General features: G+C 39.0%; 1 protein-coding gene across 6 annotated transcripts in view; it reads left to right on the forward strand.

The window, feature by feature from the left end:
* The window catches only part of Wdfy4 (WDFY family member 4), a 282996-nt gene that overhangs the window by 152025 nt on the left and 113651 nt on the right, over positions 1-17320 (forward strand). The window contains exon 40 of one of the 6 annotated variants that reach the window (XM_058580000.1): positions 9502-9656. The exons of the other annotated variants lie outside the window; for them this stretch is intronic. Coding sequence (XP_058435983.1) covers positions 9502-9534 — 33 coding nt within the window. The 3' untranslated portion in view covers positions 9535-9656. Of the gene's footprint in view, positions 1-9501; positions 9657-17320 lie in introns of those variants that run through there. 6 annotated transcript variants of the gene reach the window in all.

Below are 17320 nucleotides of genomic sequence, written 5' to 3' on the forward strand. Positions count from 1 at the left end.
AGACATTGATACATTACTATTAACTAAAGTCCAGGCTTTGTTTTTATTTCACCAGTTTTCCACTAATCCAGTATTTAATCCAGGCTACCACACTACATTTAGTTAGTCTCCTTAGTCTCCTCTATGACAGTCTTTCAGATTTTCTCTATCTTTTCATGACCTTGATAGTTTCAAGAAGACCTTGCCATTGAGTTTGTTTTATGGGTTGGATGTGAGTTGTCCCCCAAAAGCTCACGTGTGAGACAAAGCAAGAAGATTCAGAGGAGAACTGATTGGATTGTAAAAGTCTTAACCCAATCAGTGATTTAATCCCTGGCAGGGATTAACTGAGCAGTAACTGAAGTGGTAGGATGTGGCTGGAAGAGGTGGAATCGGGGCGTGGTTTTGGGTGTATATTTGTATCTGGCAAGTGGACTTTCTCTCTATTTTCTAATCACCACATAAGCTGCTTCTCTCTGCCATACTTTTCTGCCATTTTGTTCCTGACTCACCTGAAGCCCTGAGAAATAGAGCTGGCAGTCTGTGGATTGAGACCTCTGAAACTGTGAGCCCTCAAATAAAATTCTTCCTCCTCTACAGTTGTGCTAGTTGGGTCATTTAGTCACAGCAGCAAAAAAGCTGACTAAAACAGTTTGTGTAACATTTTTCTCATGGTTTACCTGGGGTCATGGAGCTTTGGACAGAAGTCCAAGCAGGTGATCATTCCCTAATCATTGCATCATATCAGAGGGCATGTAAGATTGAGGTGACATTATCCCTGGTGATGTTAACCTTCAACACATGGTGGGATCTGTCAGATTTCTTGACTGTAAAGTTACTTTTCTCCCCTTTCCTTATTTGATTCTTTGGATACAAGTCATTTAGTTCATCCTACCTTTGAATGGGGGGTGAACAATTAAGCCCACATCCTGGAGAGTGCAGTATCTACATGAAGTCTATCATCAAAAATTCTTTTATAAGGAAGGTTTTTTTTCTCCCCTGTTTGTTATTCAATCTTTTATGCATATAAGTAGGGACTCACCATATTTACTTCAAAATTTGGGCTATAATCTATTAAGCCAATTAAGTTACCCATCTTGTTGCTCAAATTGTTCCATTTTTTTGCTCATAATATTTAACTGCTCGCCCATTTGCTTTCACTGAAACTTTCTCCATCTCTTTTTCTTGCTCATGAATGTGTTGTTTTTTTTTATGGGAGAGGTAGTAGATTGGTGCTACGAGGTGAACTGAGAGTCTTGTACATGCTAAATATATGTTTTACCACATAGCTATACCCCTTCATCATAAATTACTAGCAGTGAAAAATGTTTTAATGCAATTTTGTTCTAACCCTTTCTAAAAGCTATGTTGCAGTAACAAACTCTCCCAAATCTAATTGGCCTACAATTGCAAATATTTATTTCTCATCTGTGCTACAAGTGCATTGTGAATTGTCCGGGGACTGCATGTGCCTTCTAGTCAGTCAGTGACACTGGCTTATGGAACAGCCACTATCTGGAGCATTGAGTGTTTCATTGCAGAGTTTAAAAGGAGCTTAGCAAATTGTTTGTATTCCCTTAAGGCTGGACTCAGAACTGTCATCTTAGCACCAACCTTCTGAAAGGGATCTGAGCTGCTGCCCTCAGATATTGGCCTTTCTCATTTTTTGAGACTATGCATCTGTGATTACAGGACTAATGATGCTTTAAACAAACAAGTGTAATGACTGTCATCAGTGGACAGCGGGTGCTTCCTGTGGGAAAGCTGGGACAGGAGTATTACTAGCAGCTGGCCAGCCCCAGGAGTGACCCTGGAAAAGGTGGGCACCATTGATCTGTGGTCAGCTCACTTAAAAGTGACCCTCTAGGTAGGTTGTGCCCAACCCCCATTCCAAGATCAGACCTGTATCCTGAAGCCACACCCCTCCCTAAGGAGGCACTGGCAGATCAGGGCCCTAAGCACCAGCTCTGCTTCCCTCTCAATTCTCCAAACAGCCTTTGGAGTCCCTTTGTTCTACTTCAAAGCTTCTCAAACTCTTTAATGCACTGGCAGTTGCTAAGCAAAGGCTATTTAATTCCAATAAGCTATGCAGAACTCTTCTCTGAATTTGTCCCTAACCAACATGCCACATTCACTGCTGTCCAGGCAGATGTGCGTCTGCCCTTGAACTGACCCAGATCTCCTTCCTTCTTTCTCTACATCCTGAATATCACAATTTTCCAAGCATAAAAGGACTCAAAGGCCAGTGGGACATAATGTTTGTTAAACATTGTGGAGATGACAGGGTGGAAATATGTGTAGAGGTGATGCATACAGTGACAAGAGTCCAAATGCTCCTCTTCCACTCCCTGTATTCATGAAGTCGCTTTTCCTCACTTGGCCTCATTGTCCTCTTCTATAAAACAGGACTGATAACAACAAAGATTTGTAAAAGAGGTTAAATGTGATATGCACATGGAAACCTTTTTGGCAGTTGGAAAATGGCTGTGTTCATGTTAGTCGAGTAGATACAATATTGACAGAACAGATCAAGGGATCACATCCATACTCTTAAATAATCCATACTCTTAGATAACCCATTGATGTGCCCTTGGTCAGTTGTCCTTCCAGTCTTTCTAAACATTTGCCATTCTGCTCATGACCTCTGCTTAGCTCTTAGGGGAAGCTGATCTGCCTTGCTTTCCAACTCACCCTGGAAATGGAAGCCATCAGGTGTGACCCACCTCCCTCTCCAGGCACCACTAACAATCTCACCTGCATCTGCACTCATCCTTATACCTAGCCCTCCAGCCAGCAAGCAGAGGAGAGGCCTCTTTTCTCCATTACTCAGGTCAAACCTTACCTGAGCTGTGGACCCCCTCCTTTCTTCTCTGATCCTGGGAATACTGAATCTTCAGTGACCATTTTTCATTACATTTTTTTAGATTATTTTTTTTAATTTTTTATTGGTTCTTTTTAGTTATACATGGAGGTAGAATCTATTTTGACATAATTATAAAAGCACGGAATATAACTTGTTTTAATTCAGTCCCCTGAACCTCCCCTTGCCCTTCTCCCACCCCTGCTCCCTTACCCCTAAGGATCTTTCTGCCGTTCACTCATTTTCTGTGTTGTTATTAGTGCATTATAATTATACATAATAGTGGGGTTTGTTGTGACATATTCATACATGCACATAATTTTTTTTAATTTTTTATTGTGGGTTGTTCAAAACATTACAAATTTCTTGACATATCATATTCCACACTTTGATTCAAGTGGGTTATGAACTCCCACCTTCACCCCATACACAGATTGCAGAATCACATCAGTTACACATCCATTGATTTACAAATTGCCATACTAGTGTCTGTTGTGCTCCGCTGCCTTTCCCATCCTCCACCCTCCCCCCTCCCCACCTCTCCCCTCCCCTCCCCTCCTCTCTCTCTACCTCCTCCACTGTATAACCCTGAGGGTCTGCTTCCATTACCATGCAATTTCCCTTCTCTCTCCCTTTCCCTCCCACCTCTCATCCCTGTTAAATGTTAATCTTCTTCTCCTGCTCTTCGTCCCTACTCTGTTCTTAGTTACTCTCCTTATATCAAAGAAGACATTTGGCATTTGTTTTTTAGGGATTGGCTAGCTTCACTTAGCATAATCTGCTCTAATGCCATCCATTTCCCTGTAAATTCTATGATTTTGTCATTTTTTAATGCAGAGTAATACTCCATTGTGTATAAATGCCACATTTTTTTTATCCATTCATCTATTGAAGGGCATCTAGGTTGGTTCCACAGTCTTGCTATTGTGAATTGTGCTGCTATGAACATCGATGTAGCAGTGTCCCTGTAGCATGCTCTCTTTAGGTCTTTAGGGAATAGACCAAGAAGGGGAATAGCTGGGTCAAATGCTGGCTCCATTCCCAGCTTTCCAAGAAATCTCCATACTGCTTTCCAAATTGGCTGCACCAATCTTCAGTCCCACCAGCAATGTACAAGTGTACCCTTTTCCCCACATCCTCGCCAGCACTTGTTGTTGTTTGACTTCCTAATGGCTGCCAATCTTACTGGAGTGAGATGGTATCTTAGGGTGGTTTTGATTTGCATTTCTCTGACAGCTAGAGATGTTGAGCATTTTTTCATGTACTTGTTGATTGACTGTATGTCCTCCTCTGAGAAGTGTCTGTTCAGGTCCTTGGCCCATTTGTTGATTGGGTTGTTTGTTCTCTTATTGTCTAATTTTTTGAGTTCTTTGTATACTCTGGATATTAGGGCTCTATCTGAAGTGTGAGGAGTAAAGATTTGTTCCCAGGGTGTAGGCTCCCTATTTACCTCTCTTATTGTTTCTTTTGCTGAGAAAAAACTTTTTAGTTTGAGTAAGTCCCATTTGTTGATTCTAGTTATTAACTTTTGTGGTATGGGTGTCCTATTGAGGAATTTGGAGCCCGACCCCACCGACTGTAGATCCTAGCCAACTTTTTCTTCTATCAGACGCTGTGTCTCTGATTTGATATCAAGCTCCTTGATCCATTTTGAATTCACTTTTGTGCATGGCGAGAGAAAGGGATTCAGTTTCATTTTGTTGCATATGGATTTCCAGTTTTCCCAGCACCATTTGTTGAAGATGCTATCCTTCCTCCATTGCATGCTTTTAGCCCCTTTATCAAATATAAGATAGTTGTAGTTTTGTGGATTGGTTTCTGTGTCCTCTATTCTGTACCATTGGTCCACCCGCCTGTTTTGGTACCAGTACCATGCTGTTTTTGTTACTATTGCTCTGTAGTATAGTTTGAAGTCTGGTATCGCTATACCGCCTGATTCACACTTCTTGCTTAGCGTTGTTTTTGCTATTCTGGGTCTTTTATTTTTCCATATGAATTTCATGATTGCTTTCTCTATTTCTACAAGAAATGCCGTTGGGATTTTGATTGGCATTGCATTAAACCTATAGAGAACTTTTGGTAATATCGCCATTTTGATGATGTTAGTTCTGCCTATCCATGAACAGGGTATATTTTTCCATCTTCTAAGATCTTCTTCTATTTCTCTCTTTAGGGTTCTGTAGTTTTCATTGTATAAGTCTTTCACCTCTTTTGTTAGGTTGATTCCCAAGTATTTTATTTTTTTTGAAGATATTTTGAATGGAGTGGTTGTCCTCATTTCCATTTCAGAGGATTTGTCGCTGATATACAGGAATGCCTTTGATTTATGCGTGTTGATGTTATATCCTGCCACTTTGCTGAATTCATTTATTAGCTCTAATAGTTTCTTTGTAGAGCCTTTTGGGTCTGCTAGGTATAGAATCATATCATCTGCAAATAGTGATAATTTAAGTTCTTCTTTTCCTATTTTTATGCCTTTAATTTCTTTCGTCTGTCTAATTGCTGTGGCCAGTGTTTCGAGAACTATGTTGAAGAGAAGTGGAGAGAGAGGGCATCCCTGTCTTGTTCCAGATTTTAAAGGGAATGCCTTCAGTTTTTCTCCATTCAGAATGATGCTAGCCTGAGGCTTAGCATAGATTGCTTTTACAATATTGAGGTATGTTCCTGTTATCCCTAGTTTTTCTAGAGTTTTGAACATAAAGGGATGCTGTACTTTGTCAAATGCTTTTTCCGCATCTATCGAGATGATCATATGGTTCTTATTTTTAAGTCTATTGATGTGGTGAATAACATTTATTGATTTCCGTATATTGAACCAGCCTTGCATCCCAGGGATGAATCCTACTTGATCATGGTGTACAATTTTTTTGATATGTTTTTGTATCCAATTCGCCAGAATTTTATTGAGGATTTTTGCATCTAGGTTCATTAGAGATATTGGTCTGTAGTTTTCTTTCTTTGAAGTGTCTTTGTCTGGTTTAGGTATCAGGGTGATGTTGGCCTCATAGAATGAATTTGGAAGTTCTCCCTCCTTTTCTATTTCCTGAAGTAGCTTGAAAAGTATTGGTATTAGTTCTTCTTTAAAGGTTTTGTAAAATTCTGCTGTATACCCATCCGGACCTGGGCTTTTCTTAGTTGGTAGTCTTTTTATGGTTTCTTCTATTTCCTCAATTGATATTGGTCTGTTTAGGTTTCTATATCCTCCTGACTCAATCTGGGCAGATCATATGACTTAAGAAATTTATCTATGCCTTCACTATCTTCTAATTTATTGGAGTATAAGGATTCAAAATAGTTTTTGATTATCTTCTGTATTTCTGAAGTGTCTGGTGTGATATTGCCTTTTTCATCCCGTATGCTAGTAATTTGAGTTCTCTCTCTTCTTCTCTTCGCTAGCATCGCTAAGGGTCTGTCGATTTTGTTTATTTTTTCAAAGAACCAACTTTTAGTTTTGTCAATTTTTTCAATTGTTTCTTTTGTTTCGATTTCATTAATTTCTGCTCTGATTTTAATTATTTCTTGCCTTCTACTTCTTTTGCTGTTGTTTTGCTCTTCTTTTTCTAGGATTTTGAGATGAAGTATGAGATCATTTATTTGTGGGTTTTTTCTTTTTTTAAGGAATGAACTCCAAGCAATGAATTTTCCTCTTAGAACTGCTTTCAATGTGTCCCATAGATTCCGATATGTTGTGTCTGTGTTTTCATTTATCTCTAAGAATTTTTTAATTTCCTCCTTGATGTCTTCTATAACCCATTGATCATTCAGTAACCTATTGTTCATTCTCCAAGTGATGTATGCTTTTTCCTTCCTTCTTTTATTGTTGATTTTCAGTTTCATTCCATTATGATCAGATAAGATGCATGGTATTATCTCTACTCCTTTATATTGTCTAAGAGTTGCCCTGTGACATAATATATGATCTATTTTTGAGAAGGATCCATGTGCTGCTGAGAAAAAAGTGTAACTGCTTGATGTTGGGTGGTATACTCTATATATGTCAATTAGGTCTAGGTTATTAATAGTGTTATTGAGTTCTATAGTTTCCTTATTCAACTTTTGTTTGGAAGATCTGTCCAGTGGCGAGAGAGGTGTGTTGAAGTCTCCCATGATTATGGTGTGGTGGTCTATTAGACTCTTGAACTTGAGAAGAGTTTGTTTGATGAACATAGCTGCACCATTGTTTGGGGCATAAATATTTATGATTGTTATGTCTTGTTGGTGTATGGTTCCCTTAAGCAGTATGTAGTGTCCCTCTTTATCTCTTTTGATTAACTTTGGCTTGAAATCTATTTTATTTGATATGAGTATGGACACTCCTGCTTGTTTCCGAAGTCCATATGAGTGATATGATTTTTCCCAACCTTTCACCTTCAGCCTATGTATGTCTTTTCCTATCAAATGCGTCTCCTGTAGGCAGCATATTGTTGGGTCTTGTTTTGTGATCCATTCTACTAGCCTGTGTCTCTTAATTGGTGAGTTTAAGCCATTACCATTTAGGGTTATTATTGAGATATGGGTTGTTCTTCCAGCCATATTTGTTTATTTATGTTACTAAACATGGTTTGTTTTCCTCTTTGATTATTTTCCCCCCCTTTACTGTCCTACCTCCCACTGTTGGTTTTCATTGTTATTTTCCATTTCCTTTTCCTGTAATGCTTTGGCGAGGATGTTCTGAAGAGATGGTTTTCTAGCTGCAAATTCTTTAAACTTTTGTTTATCGTGGAAGGTTTTAATTTCATCTTCCATCCTGAAGCTTAATTTCGCTGGATACACAATTCTTGGTTGGAACCCATTTTCTTTCAGTGTTTGAAATATGTTATTCCAGGATCTTCTAGCTTTCAGAATCTGTGTTGAAAGATCAGCTGTTATCCTGATTGGCTTACCCCTAAATGTAATCTGCTTCCTTTCTCTTGTAGCTTTTAAAATTCTCTCCTTATTCTGTATGTTGGGCATCTTCATTATAATGTGTCTAGGTGTGGATCTCTTATGATTTTGCACATTCGGCGTCCTGTAGGCTTCTAGGATTTGGGATTCTGTCTCATTTTTCAAGTCTGGGAAGTTTTCTCGTATTATTTCATTGAATAGACTGCTCATTCTTTTGGTTTGGAGCTCTGTACCTTCCTGTATCCCAATGACTCTTAAGTTTGGTCTCTTAATGTTATCCCATATTTCTTGGATGTTCTGCTCATGGTTTCTTAACAGTCTTGCTGAGCTGTCTATGTTCTTTTCCAGTTGAAATACTTTGTCTTCATTGTCTGATGTTCTATCTTCTAAGTGTTCTACTCTGCTGGTAGTATTCTCCATTGAGTTTTTAAGTTGGTTTATTGCTTCCTGCATTTCTAGGATTTCTGTTTGTTTGTTTTTTATAACCTCTATCTCCCTGTATAGTTGATCCTTTGCTTCCTGGATTTGTTTGCGTAATTCATTGTCGAAGTGATCTTTCATTGTCTGATTTTGCTGTTTAATGTCTTCCTTGATACTTCAGATCATCTGAAGCATGTATATCCTGAATTCTTTATCTGACATTCCATCTGCTGCAGCTGTTACCTCTTCTAAAGTTGCGTTGACCTGCATTGCTTGTGGTCCTTTCTTTCCTTGTCTTTTCATACTGCTTGTGTATCTTTCCTGCAGGCGCGGGCGGTGGCTCTGCTCTCTCCTTATTCCAATTGGGGTGTCGTGGCTACCACGCCAGCAGGTCACTGGGCCTGTTCTGGGCGCTGGCGGCGGCTCTGTTCTGCCCCTACTCCAATTGGGGTAACGAGTGTACCACGCCGGCTGGCCACCGGGCCTGATCCGCCGGTCGGTTGCAGGTTTGCCTACCCTGCAGGCGCGGGCGGCAGCTCTACTCTGCCCCTACTCCAAATGGGGTGATGTGTCTGTCATACCGGCAGGCCACTGGGCCTGTCCCGCTGGTCGGTCGCAGATCTGCCCACCTTTCAGGCATGGGTGGAGGCTCTGCTCTGCCCCTACTCCAATTGGGGTGTCGTGACTACCCCGCCTGCAGGACGCTGGGCCTGTTCCTGGCACGGGCGGCGACTCTGCTCTGCCCCTACTCCAATTAGGGTGGTGTGTGTACCACGCCGGCAGGCTCCTGGGCCTGATCCGCCGGTCTGTTTCAGGTCTGCCTACCTTGGAGGCGCGGGCGGCGGATCTGCCCTGCCCCTCCTACCATGCCCACGGACCCCTGGGCCTGATCTGCAGGTTGATCACTGGTCTGCTCACCCTGCGGGCACGGGTGGCGGTTCCGCTCCGCCCCCACTCCAATTGGGGTCACGTGACCACCACACCGACAGGGCCTGATCCGGGCTTGGGAGAAGGATCTGCTCTGCCCCTACTCCAGTTGGGGTGACGTGTGTACCACACTGGCAGCCCACTGGGCCTGACCCGCCAGGCTGTCACAGGTCTGTTTACCTTGCAAGCGTGAAGGGCGGCTCTGCCCTGCCCCTCCTACCATGCCCATGTACCACTGGGTCGCGGGTCTGCCCACCTTGCGGGTGCGGGTGGCGGCTCCGCTCCGCCCCCTCTCCAATTGGGGTCACGCAGTCACCACGCTGGCGAGCCGCTGGGCCTGCTCCGGGCGCTGGCGGCGGCCCGGCTCCTCCCCTCTGGCTCGAGGACAAATTGAGGAGACTCGGGTGACTGTGCCTCACTCCCCCTACCAGGAGACCAACTGCTTATGTCACCGCTGGAATTGATGAAGTTCTCTCCTCCGCCGCTTTCTGCTGACATCAGATCTCTGCCATGTTGGTATCCTATGCGAATGGCAGCATTTTGTTCCCCTTGCCGGGCAACCAAAGCAACGGGTGAGTCCTGACCGGCCCTCAGCAGGACCCGGACCGAGACGCAGTTTCCGCGGGCTCCTAGCCCCGGGCCAGGGAAGTTCCGGGAGCCGGAACTCGGCCGCCCCGCGCTCGGTGTTCGCGCCGATAAGATCAGATTCTAAGAAGCACCCAGGCGCTGAACCCTAGCAATCTGTCTGCAAGCTGCAGGCGAATTGCAGCCTGAAATTACCTGTTCTATGGCTGAATGAGCTGCGGTCAGTCGAAAACAGGGAAGGTGACGTCAGCTCTCCAACATGGTGGCTGCTGGCCTCCTCTGTGGTCTGACCGGTGTGGAGAACCGAGATGGACCGCTTCCTTCCCCCGTCTCGAACCCAGAATTCAGCCCTGAGTACGGTGCTTGCGCGGCTGGCAGAAACTGCAGCGCTGTAACCCTGTGTCTCTATCCCAGCGCGCGCTGCAGACTCTAGCCGCGGGGCGATTTGCTGAATAAGCAGTGTTACCCTCCGACATGCACATAATTTGTTCCATTTCATTCCCTAGTAGTTTCCCTTTACCTCCCCTCTTACCTCTCCCTAGTCCCCTTCTAGTCTACTAGCTTCTCTTCTATTTATTTTTGGAATTTTTAATTGGTATATGATAATTACAGATATAAGTGGGACATATTGCAGTATATTTACATATGTACATGGAGTAATTTGGTCAATTTAATTCCCTGGTACCTCTTCTTGCCTTCCCATCCTTCCTTCCCCTTGATCCCCTTCCTCTATTCTACTGTTATCCTTAATTTTTTTTCTCTTTTGCAGTATTGGGGATTGAACCCAGGACCTCACACATGCTACACAAGTGCTGTATCCCTGAGCTATGCCCCAGCACGTTCCATTGCTCTTTGACCATTTCCTTTCTATACCAAGCTTCTCTAAGCCTATTAATTTAAGTTACCCCACAGTACCTGTGTTGGATCGATTCCAGGATCCTCACTGATATCAAAATCCTCAGATGCTCAAGTGTCTTATATAAAGTGATAGGTAATTATTGCATATAACCTGTGCACATCCTTCTGTATACTTCGAACCATCTCTTGATTACTTTCAATAACACAATATAAGTGTCATGTAAATACTTCTTATACTGTATTGTTTAGGGAACAATGGTCAAAAAAAAAATGTCTGGACATGTTCCATACAGAAGCAACCATGGACCTAACTGCATAATACATGTAAGCAACAGCGTAACTTTTTTTAGTGGTTGAATCCTAGGATGGACTTGAGGATATGGAGGGCCTATTGAGCTAGAATCCGTCTCATCCTTTCTATTTTAGCTTATGAATCTTCTCCCACCTCCTTTTCTTCTCTCCTTTGGTCACGAACTGTCTGCCCTCACTGTCTCATTTTCTGGTTTTCAAACCTATACCTGGCCTATTGCTGTCTAATCATTCCTCTGAAATGATTCTTGGAAAAGTTATCAATGACCAGTTTCTATGGATAACTCCCCTGAACATTCTCTGGCCTCATCTCTATTGTCAAGTCTTCTCTGTGATGTTTCTCTTCTGATCTTCTTTAAGCCTGTCTAACCCTTCTTCTGGCCTAAATTTCACTAGAGTTCTCTGTACTTTCTCCCCTAGGGTATTTTATCTTTCAGGATTTGTCTACTCTCTGAGTGCTGATGACTCACAAACTTATATTGACCTTGGATCGCTCTCTTGAGCTGTCTTCTAGAGACTACCGGCTATCTTCTTATTTCACAAACTTACTTTTGTTTTTGTATTCTCTCTTTCTTTTTCTTAGCTTCTTTAATTTTAATTCATTCAGACATTTTAGAATAATTCTTGCCCTCTGATGTGGTCACCAATCCTACCAGCCTGACTTTCCATATAGTCCTTGAACTTGACTCTTCTACATTGCTGTTTCATCATGTGAACGCTCAACAAACAAACAGAAACCCAGTTCAGACTTCCACTTAAAACCTTCCTTTTAAGATTCAGGAAGAAGAACATTTCATCCAAGGAGTCTTCTCTGGACTCTGACTCAGGCAAAGTTTCCCTATTCTGTGGCCCAGTGGTGGCCTTGTTGGCTCACAATTCTCTGTTTCTCTCATAAGCCCTATAAAACCATACATTGGGGTTCATTTGTGTATTCCAGTGCCTGAAAAATGTTAGGTGCTCAATGAGTGTTTCCTGAACTTAACAACAGAGAGTAAAATTTAAGCCAGAAATGGAATATCCAAGCCAAAGTATAAACAACCTGCTATTATAGACAGGGTATTCATTTGGAGAGTGAAGGTGATTTATAACTGAACTCCTATAGCATTTTCCATAAATGTTAATTTCAAGGAGGCCATCTAGATTTGTTTGTTTGGTTGGTTGGTTGATAGATTGGTTGATTGGTTTGGCAACAGATCTTATTCATGACTCCAATACTTCACACCCAAATAGTCTCTTTGGGTGCCACTTTGCAAACTGCTTTTACCTGCTTTCAATATACTGCTTCATCCTACCTTCATAACATCTCTGCAGAAAAGACAAAGGAGGTACTAGTAACCTCATTTTATAGATGACAAAATTAAATTTCAGAAAGATTAAGTGGCATGTAACATGGCTCTCCATGGCCAAAACCCAAGGTATCTGGACTCCTCTGCCTTCTACCTCTGATGCTGTGGTTCTGCAACACTAGAACAACAGGGAAGTGTTCCATATTATCATGCCGAAGCTGGCCTGCCCCAAACTCCCTGCTCTGGGCCCACTTAACCTCCTGGGGCCATCCAAAGCCCATCCTTCTTTGGCAAGATAGCACATTTGCTGTTTGAAGGCAGCTGCTTTGTGTCCAACTGCCCCACGGGGGTTCTCTACTCCTGTTTCTTGTCTCCAAAGCATCATATTCAAAAGAAATCTGGGCTTTTGCCGTAGATGTAGAATTAGTCAAATTTTTCAGCATTTTATATCACTTGTGATGCTCATAATGATTGCTTTATTTATAAATGTGTATGAACAATGGAACAGTAATATTGAAGAAATTTTTTTTGCAAAAAAAAAAGAAATCACTCTATTCCCATTATTACAAAACAGTAACTGAATTTCAAAAATTATATTGTTTTCATATTTTTTAGTTTTGCCAATAAACACTTTTTTAATTTTATTGAAGCATTGCATACAGAGGAAAAAGTATTCAAGTCACAAATGAGAATTTTAACCATGTAATATCTGACCACCAATTAGACTAAAAAAAAAATCACATTGATACCACCCCAGAAGCATCTCTATCCCAATATTCCATTTTAATCACTAGTGCCCTCTGCCCCCAAAGTAGACCTTCCACTGGCATCTAATACTATATGTTTTCCACATTTTAAATTTTATTTAAATGAAATAACATTGTATGTACTATTTTATCTGGCTTATTTTACTGTAAGTTATGTTTGCAAGATTTTTCAATGTCATTGCATAAAACAGCAAGTAACTCATTCTTGTAGTGATAAAGCAACAGTTCTCAAACTCTTTGGTCTCAGGATCTCTTTGCCCTCTCAAAAATCAGTGAGGATACCAAAATAGCTTTTGTTTATATAGATTATATCTACCATAATAGAAATTAAAATAAAACTTTAAAAATGATGCATTTTAAAATTCATTTTAACATAACAATAATAAACCAATTATGTGTAAACATTAAGAAATTTTAAATAAATATATTTTCAAAGCCAAAAAAATGTGAGAAGAGTGGCATTATATATTTTTTTTGCAAATCTCTTCAATAACTGTAGGACTTAGTAGTAGACCAAAGGATTCTCATTCTGCTTCCTTATTCAAACTTCTGTAATATATCTGACCCACCTTGGTTGAAATATGTAAAATGTCTTCCACAGATATGTAGTTAGGAAAGGAAGAAGTATTTTAATAGCTTTTATTGAAAATTACATATATTATCTTTGCTACTACACCAAAACTCAACAAGTAGTCATTTCTTAAAGATACTTGAAATCTTTATTAGTGAAAATTTTTCCCTTCTGTGACATTAAATTTCTTTGAACTATCTTGCCTTTGGAATGAATATTTTAATCCATATAGTATTTGAAACATGCATTGGAACATATGTGTAACATACATTGTTCCCTGAGTTACATAATCTCCCAGTTGATTCATTTCATGATGCAATATGGAAAAATCATGCTCATGTCACCACTAATCGTTTTAGAAAAAAATTTTAGCTATTTACTGGGAAACACAAGCTCACAGAGACAGATGCAAGTTTTTCAAAATGTTAATACTTGCTTGAAAGCTCAGATTTTATCACATTTTGGACGCAAATGCTGTCACTTGTTTTACTTGAGAGAGCAGGTTTGGTTGGTTCATTTTCAAGGAAATATGTGCCAAACACTCAAGTGTTAATAACTATAATTTTGTCCACTAGCCATTCTTTTAAATAAAAATGATGTTCAATGACAGAGGCAGCTAGTTCAGCCCTTTATTTAGATATTTTTTGATTTCTGTTATCTTCATTTTATAATTTGAAGCATATGAGTCTTGTGTGTGTTGTTTTAGATTTACTTCTAAGTATTTTATTATTTGGGGACAATTAAAAATGGTATTTTTTATTTTAGTATCTATTACTAATATTTTTAAACATAATTGATATATGTAAATTGATATTGTACCCTATGACCTTATGTATTTTGGTAAATACCTTGAGTATATAACTTGTTGAGTTTTTTTTGTTGTTGTTTTGTTTTTATTTTGAAAATACCTTGGGAATTCAACAGTCAAGGCATCTGCAAATATTTCTGTTTTATTTCTTTCTTTTCAATCTGAGTGGCTTTTATTTCTTTTTGCTTTGTTGCACTGCCTAGAACTTCTAGTACATTGAACAAAAGCAGTGAAAGCAGACAACTTTTTCCTTTTTAGAGGGAAAGTATTCATCATTTTATGTTAAATATAATTTTAGCTGTAGGGCCGGGTGTGGTGACTAATGCCTGTAAATCCCATTGGCTCAGGAGGCTGAGGCAGAAGGATCACAAGTTCAAAGACAGCCTCAGCAGTTTAATTAGGTCCTGAGCAACTTAGGAAGAACCTGTCTCAAAATTTTACAAAAGGGCTGGGGATATGGATCAATGATTTAGTGCCCCTGGATTCAATGTCTGATACCAAAGGGGGAGAAAAAAGCAATAATCAATTTTTAAATTGGATTATTTTTGAACTTGTAGGTTTATGTCTTTTGTCAATTTGGAAAGTTTTTAGCTGTTTTTTATTAAAGTAGTTTTTAAGCACCACCCTCTTTGTCTTTCTAGCTTGGATTCTGATGGCACGTATAATAGATCTTTTATTGTGGTTCCAGAGCTTCCTAAAGCTCTTGGGGCTTCTTCCCATTCTGTTTTCTCTCTGTAGCTCAGCATGTCTAATTGCTATCTTTCAGTCTTCTTGTTCACCGATTCTTTCCTCTGTCACTTGCATTCCGCTATTGAGCTCATCTATTGAGGGTTTTTCCCCTATTTGGTTGTTTTATTTTTTTAATTCTAAAGTTTGTATTTGGTTATTTATGTGTTCTTATTTCTCTAGTGAGATTTTTTTTCTCGAGTGATGTTCACTATTTCTTTTCATTTGCTTCAGGCATGTTTCTAATTGGTAGTGGTTGAAGCATCTTTATAATAATAGCTGCTTTAAAATCTTTGTTAAGTAATTCTTACATTTCTGCCATCTCACTGTTATCGTTGGTTAATTGTCTTCTTTTATTCAGTTTGAGATTTTTCCTGTTCTTGGTATAAATCTTTGTATAAGACTCTGGATTTTTTTCAGTGTCATAAATATTTGTATATTAAGCAGAATAATTAAACATAATTCACTTAAATGAACAATTTGGTGGCTTATAGTACATACACATATATGTGTAATCATCACCTTAGTCAATTTTATAACATTTAGCATTTTTATAACCTCAAAAAGAGACTTCCTATTTTTTAAGTATCACCCTATTATCCCCCATACCCCCAGGCCTAAGCAACTACAATAGCTTTCTCTCTTTATGGATATTTCATATAAATGAAGTCAAAATATGTGGACTTTTGAGACTGACTTCTTTAATTTCGAATGATGTTTTTAAGGTTCATCAACTTGTAACAAGTTTCAAAACTTCTTTTTTTGGGCCAAATAATTGTCCATTATATACATAGACCACATTTTTGTTTATCCATTCATTAGTTGATGGGTATTTGGTTTATAATTTGGGGATGTTATGAATAATACTGCTAATTATGTACAAATTTTTGTTTGGGCATAATTTTTATCTTGGTTACACATCTAGGAGTGAAATTTCTGGGTCAGTAGTAGCTCTATGTTTAATTATTTGAAGAACCATCAGGCCATTTTCTAAAGTTCTATACCATTTTGCTTTCTCACCTTTAGTGTACAGAGCTCCAATTTATCCATGTCTTCATTAATACTTGCTATTATCTGGAGTTTTGATTCTATCCATCCTATTTAGTTGATTAGCTCATTGATCTTCTTGTGGGTATTGTTTACATTTCCCTGATGATAAATAATGCCAAGCATTGTTTCACATGCTTGTTACCAGGCAAGATTACATTAAAACACATCACATGCTTGTTACCCATTTGGATGTCTTTCTCAGAAAACTTCAGATTTTTTTGTCCATTTTAAAATAGGGTTAGTCTTCACTTTTATTATTGATATCTAAGAGTTCTTTATATAATGTTGAAGCAAATCCCTTATCAGATGTATGATTTATAAGTACAGTCATGCATCATATAATAACAGGGATTCATTCTGAGAAATCCATCATTAGGCAATTTTATTGTTGTATGAACATCAGAGTATGCTTACACAAACCTATATTGTATAGGTCAAGCACTCTATGTATGAAGACACTGCTGGCCTAATGGCATACTTTATAGTAAATTAATTTTTTATAAGTAGAAGAAATATACATAAAATAATAATAAAAGTATAGTTTGGTAAATTCATAAACCAGTACCAGTTGTTCATTATCATCACAAAGTATAATATCTGGTACATAATTATATGTGCTATACTTTTATATTACTTAATATGACTGTCAGAGCAGTAGGCTTGTTTATACCAGCATCAACATAAACACATAAATAATGCATGCATCACATTGTGACATATGATGGCTATGATGTCACTAGATGATAGGAAGTTTTCAGTTGTATAATAATCTTATGGAAATGCTATATATTTGTCATTGGCGCAAACATCATTATCTAGGGACATGATCATGTTTTTTTTTCATTCTTTGATTTTTTTTTATTATGTGGATGATAATATCTTTTAAAGCAAAAAAAGTTTTTAGTTTGGGTGAAGTTCAATTTAGTGTGTGTGTGTGTGTGTGTGTGTGTGTTGCTTGTGCTTTTGGTGTCAAAACTAAATCTTATAAAACTGAGATCATGAAGAATTATTCATGAATTTCCTTATAAGAGTTTTATAGTTTTGCTCTTTCATTTGGATCTTTTTTTCATTTTGAGTTAACTTTTGTATATCATAAAGAGGGAATTAATTTCTTTCTTTTTTTTTTTTTTTTTTTTTGGCATGAGGCTATCTAGTTTTCCAGCATTGTTTGTTAAAGAGATTGTTCCTTCCTTGTTGAATTGTTTGGATATCCTTGTAAAAACAAATATCCACCAACCATAGACATGTGGTTTACATGTCTATCTTTATGCCAGTGCCATGCTTAAATAA

The sequence above is a fragment of the Marmota monax genome, unplaced genomic scaffold (genome assembly GCF_021218885.2).
Source record: "Marmota monax isolate L192 unplaced genomic scaffold, Marmota_monax_Labrador192_F-V1.1 WCK01_AAM20220418_F8-fsc00207, whole genome shotgun sequence".
NCBI classification, from domain to species: Eukaryota; Metazoa; Chordata; class Mammalia; order Rodentia; family Sciuridae; genus Marmota; species Marmota monax.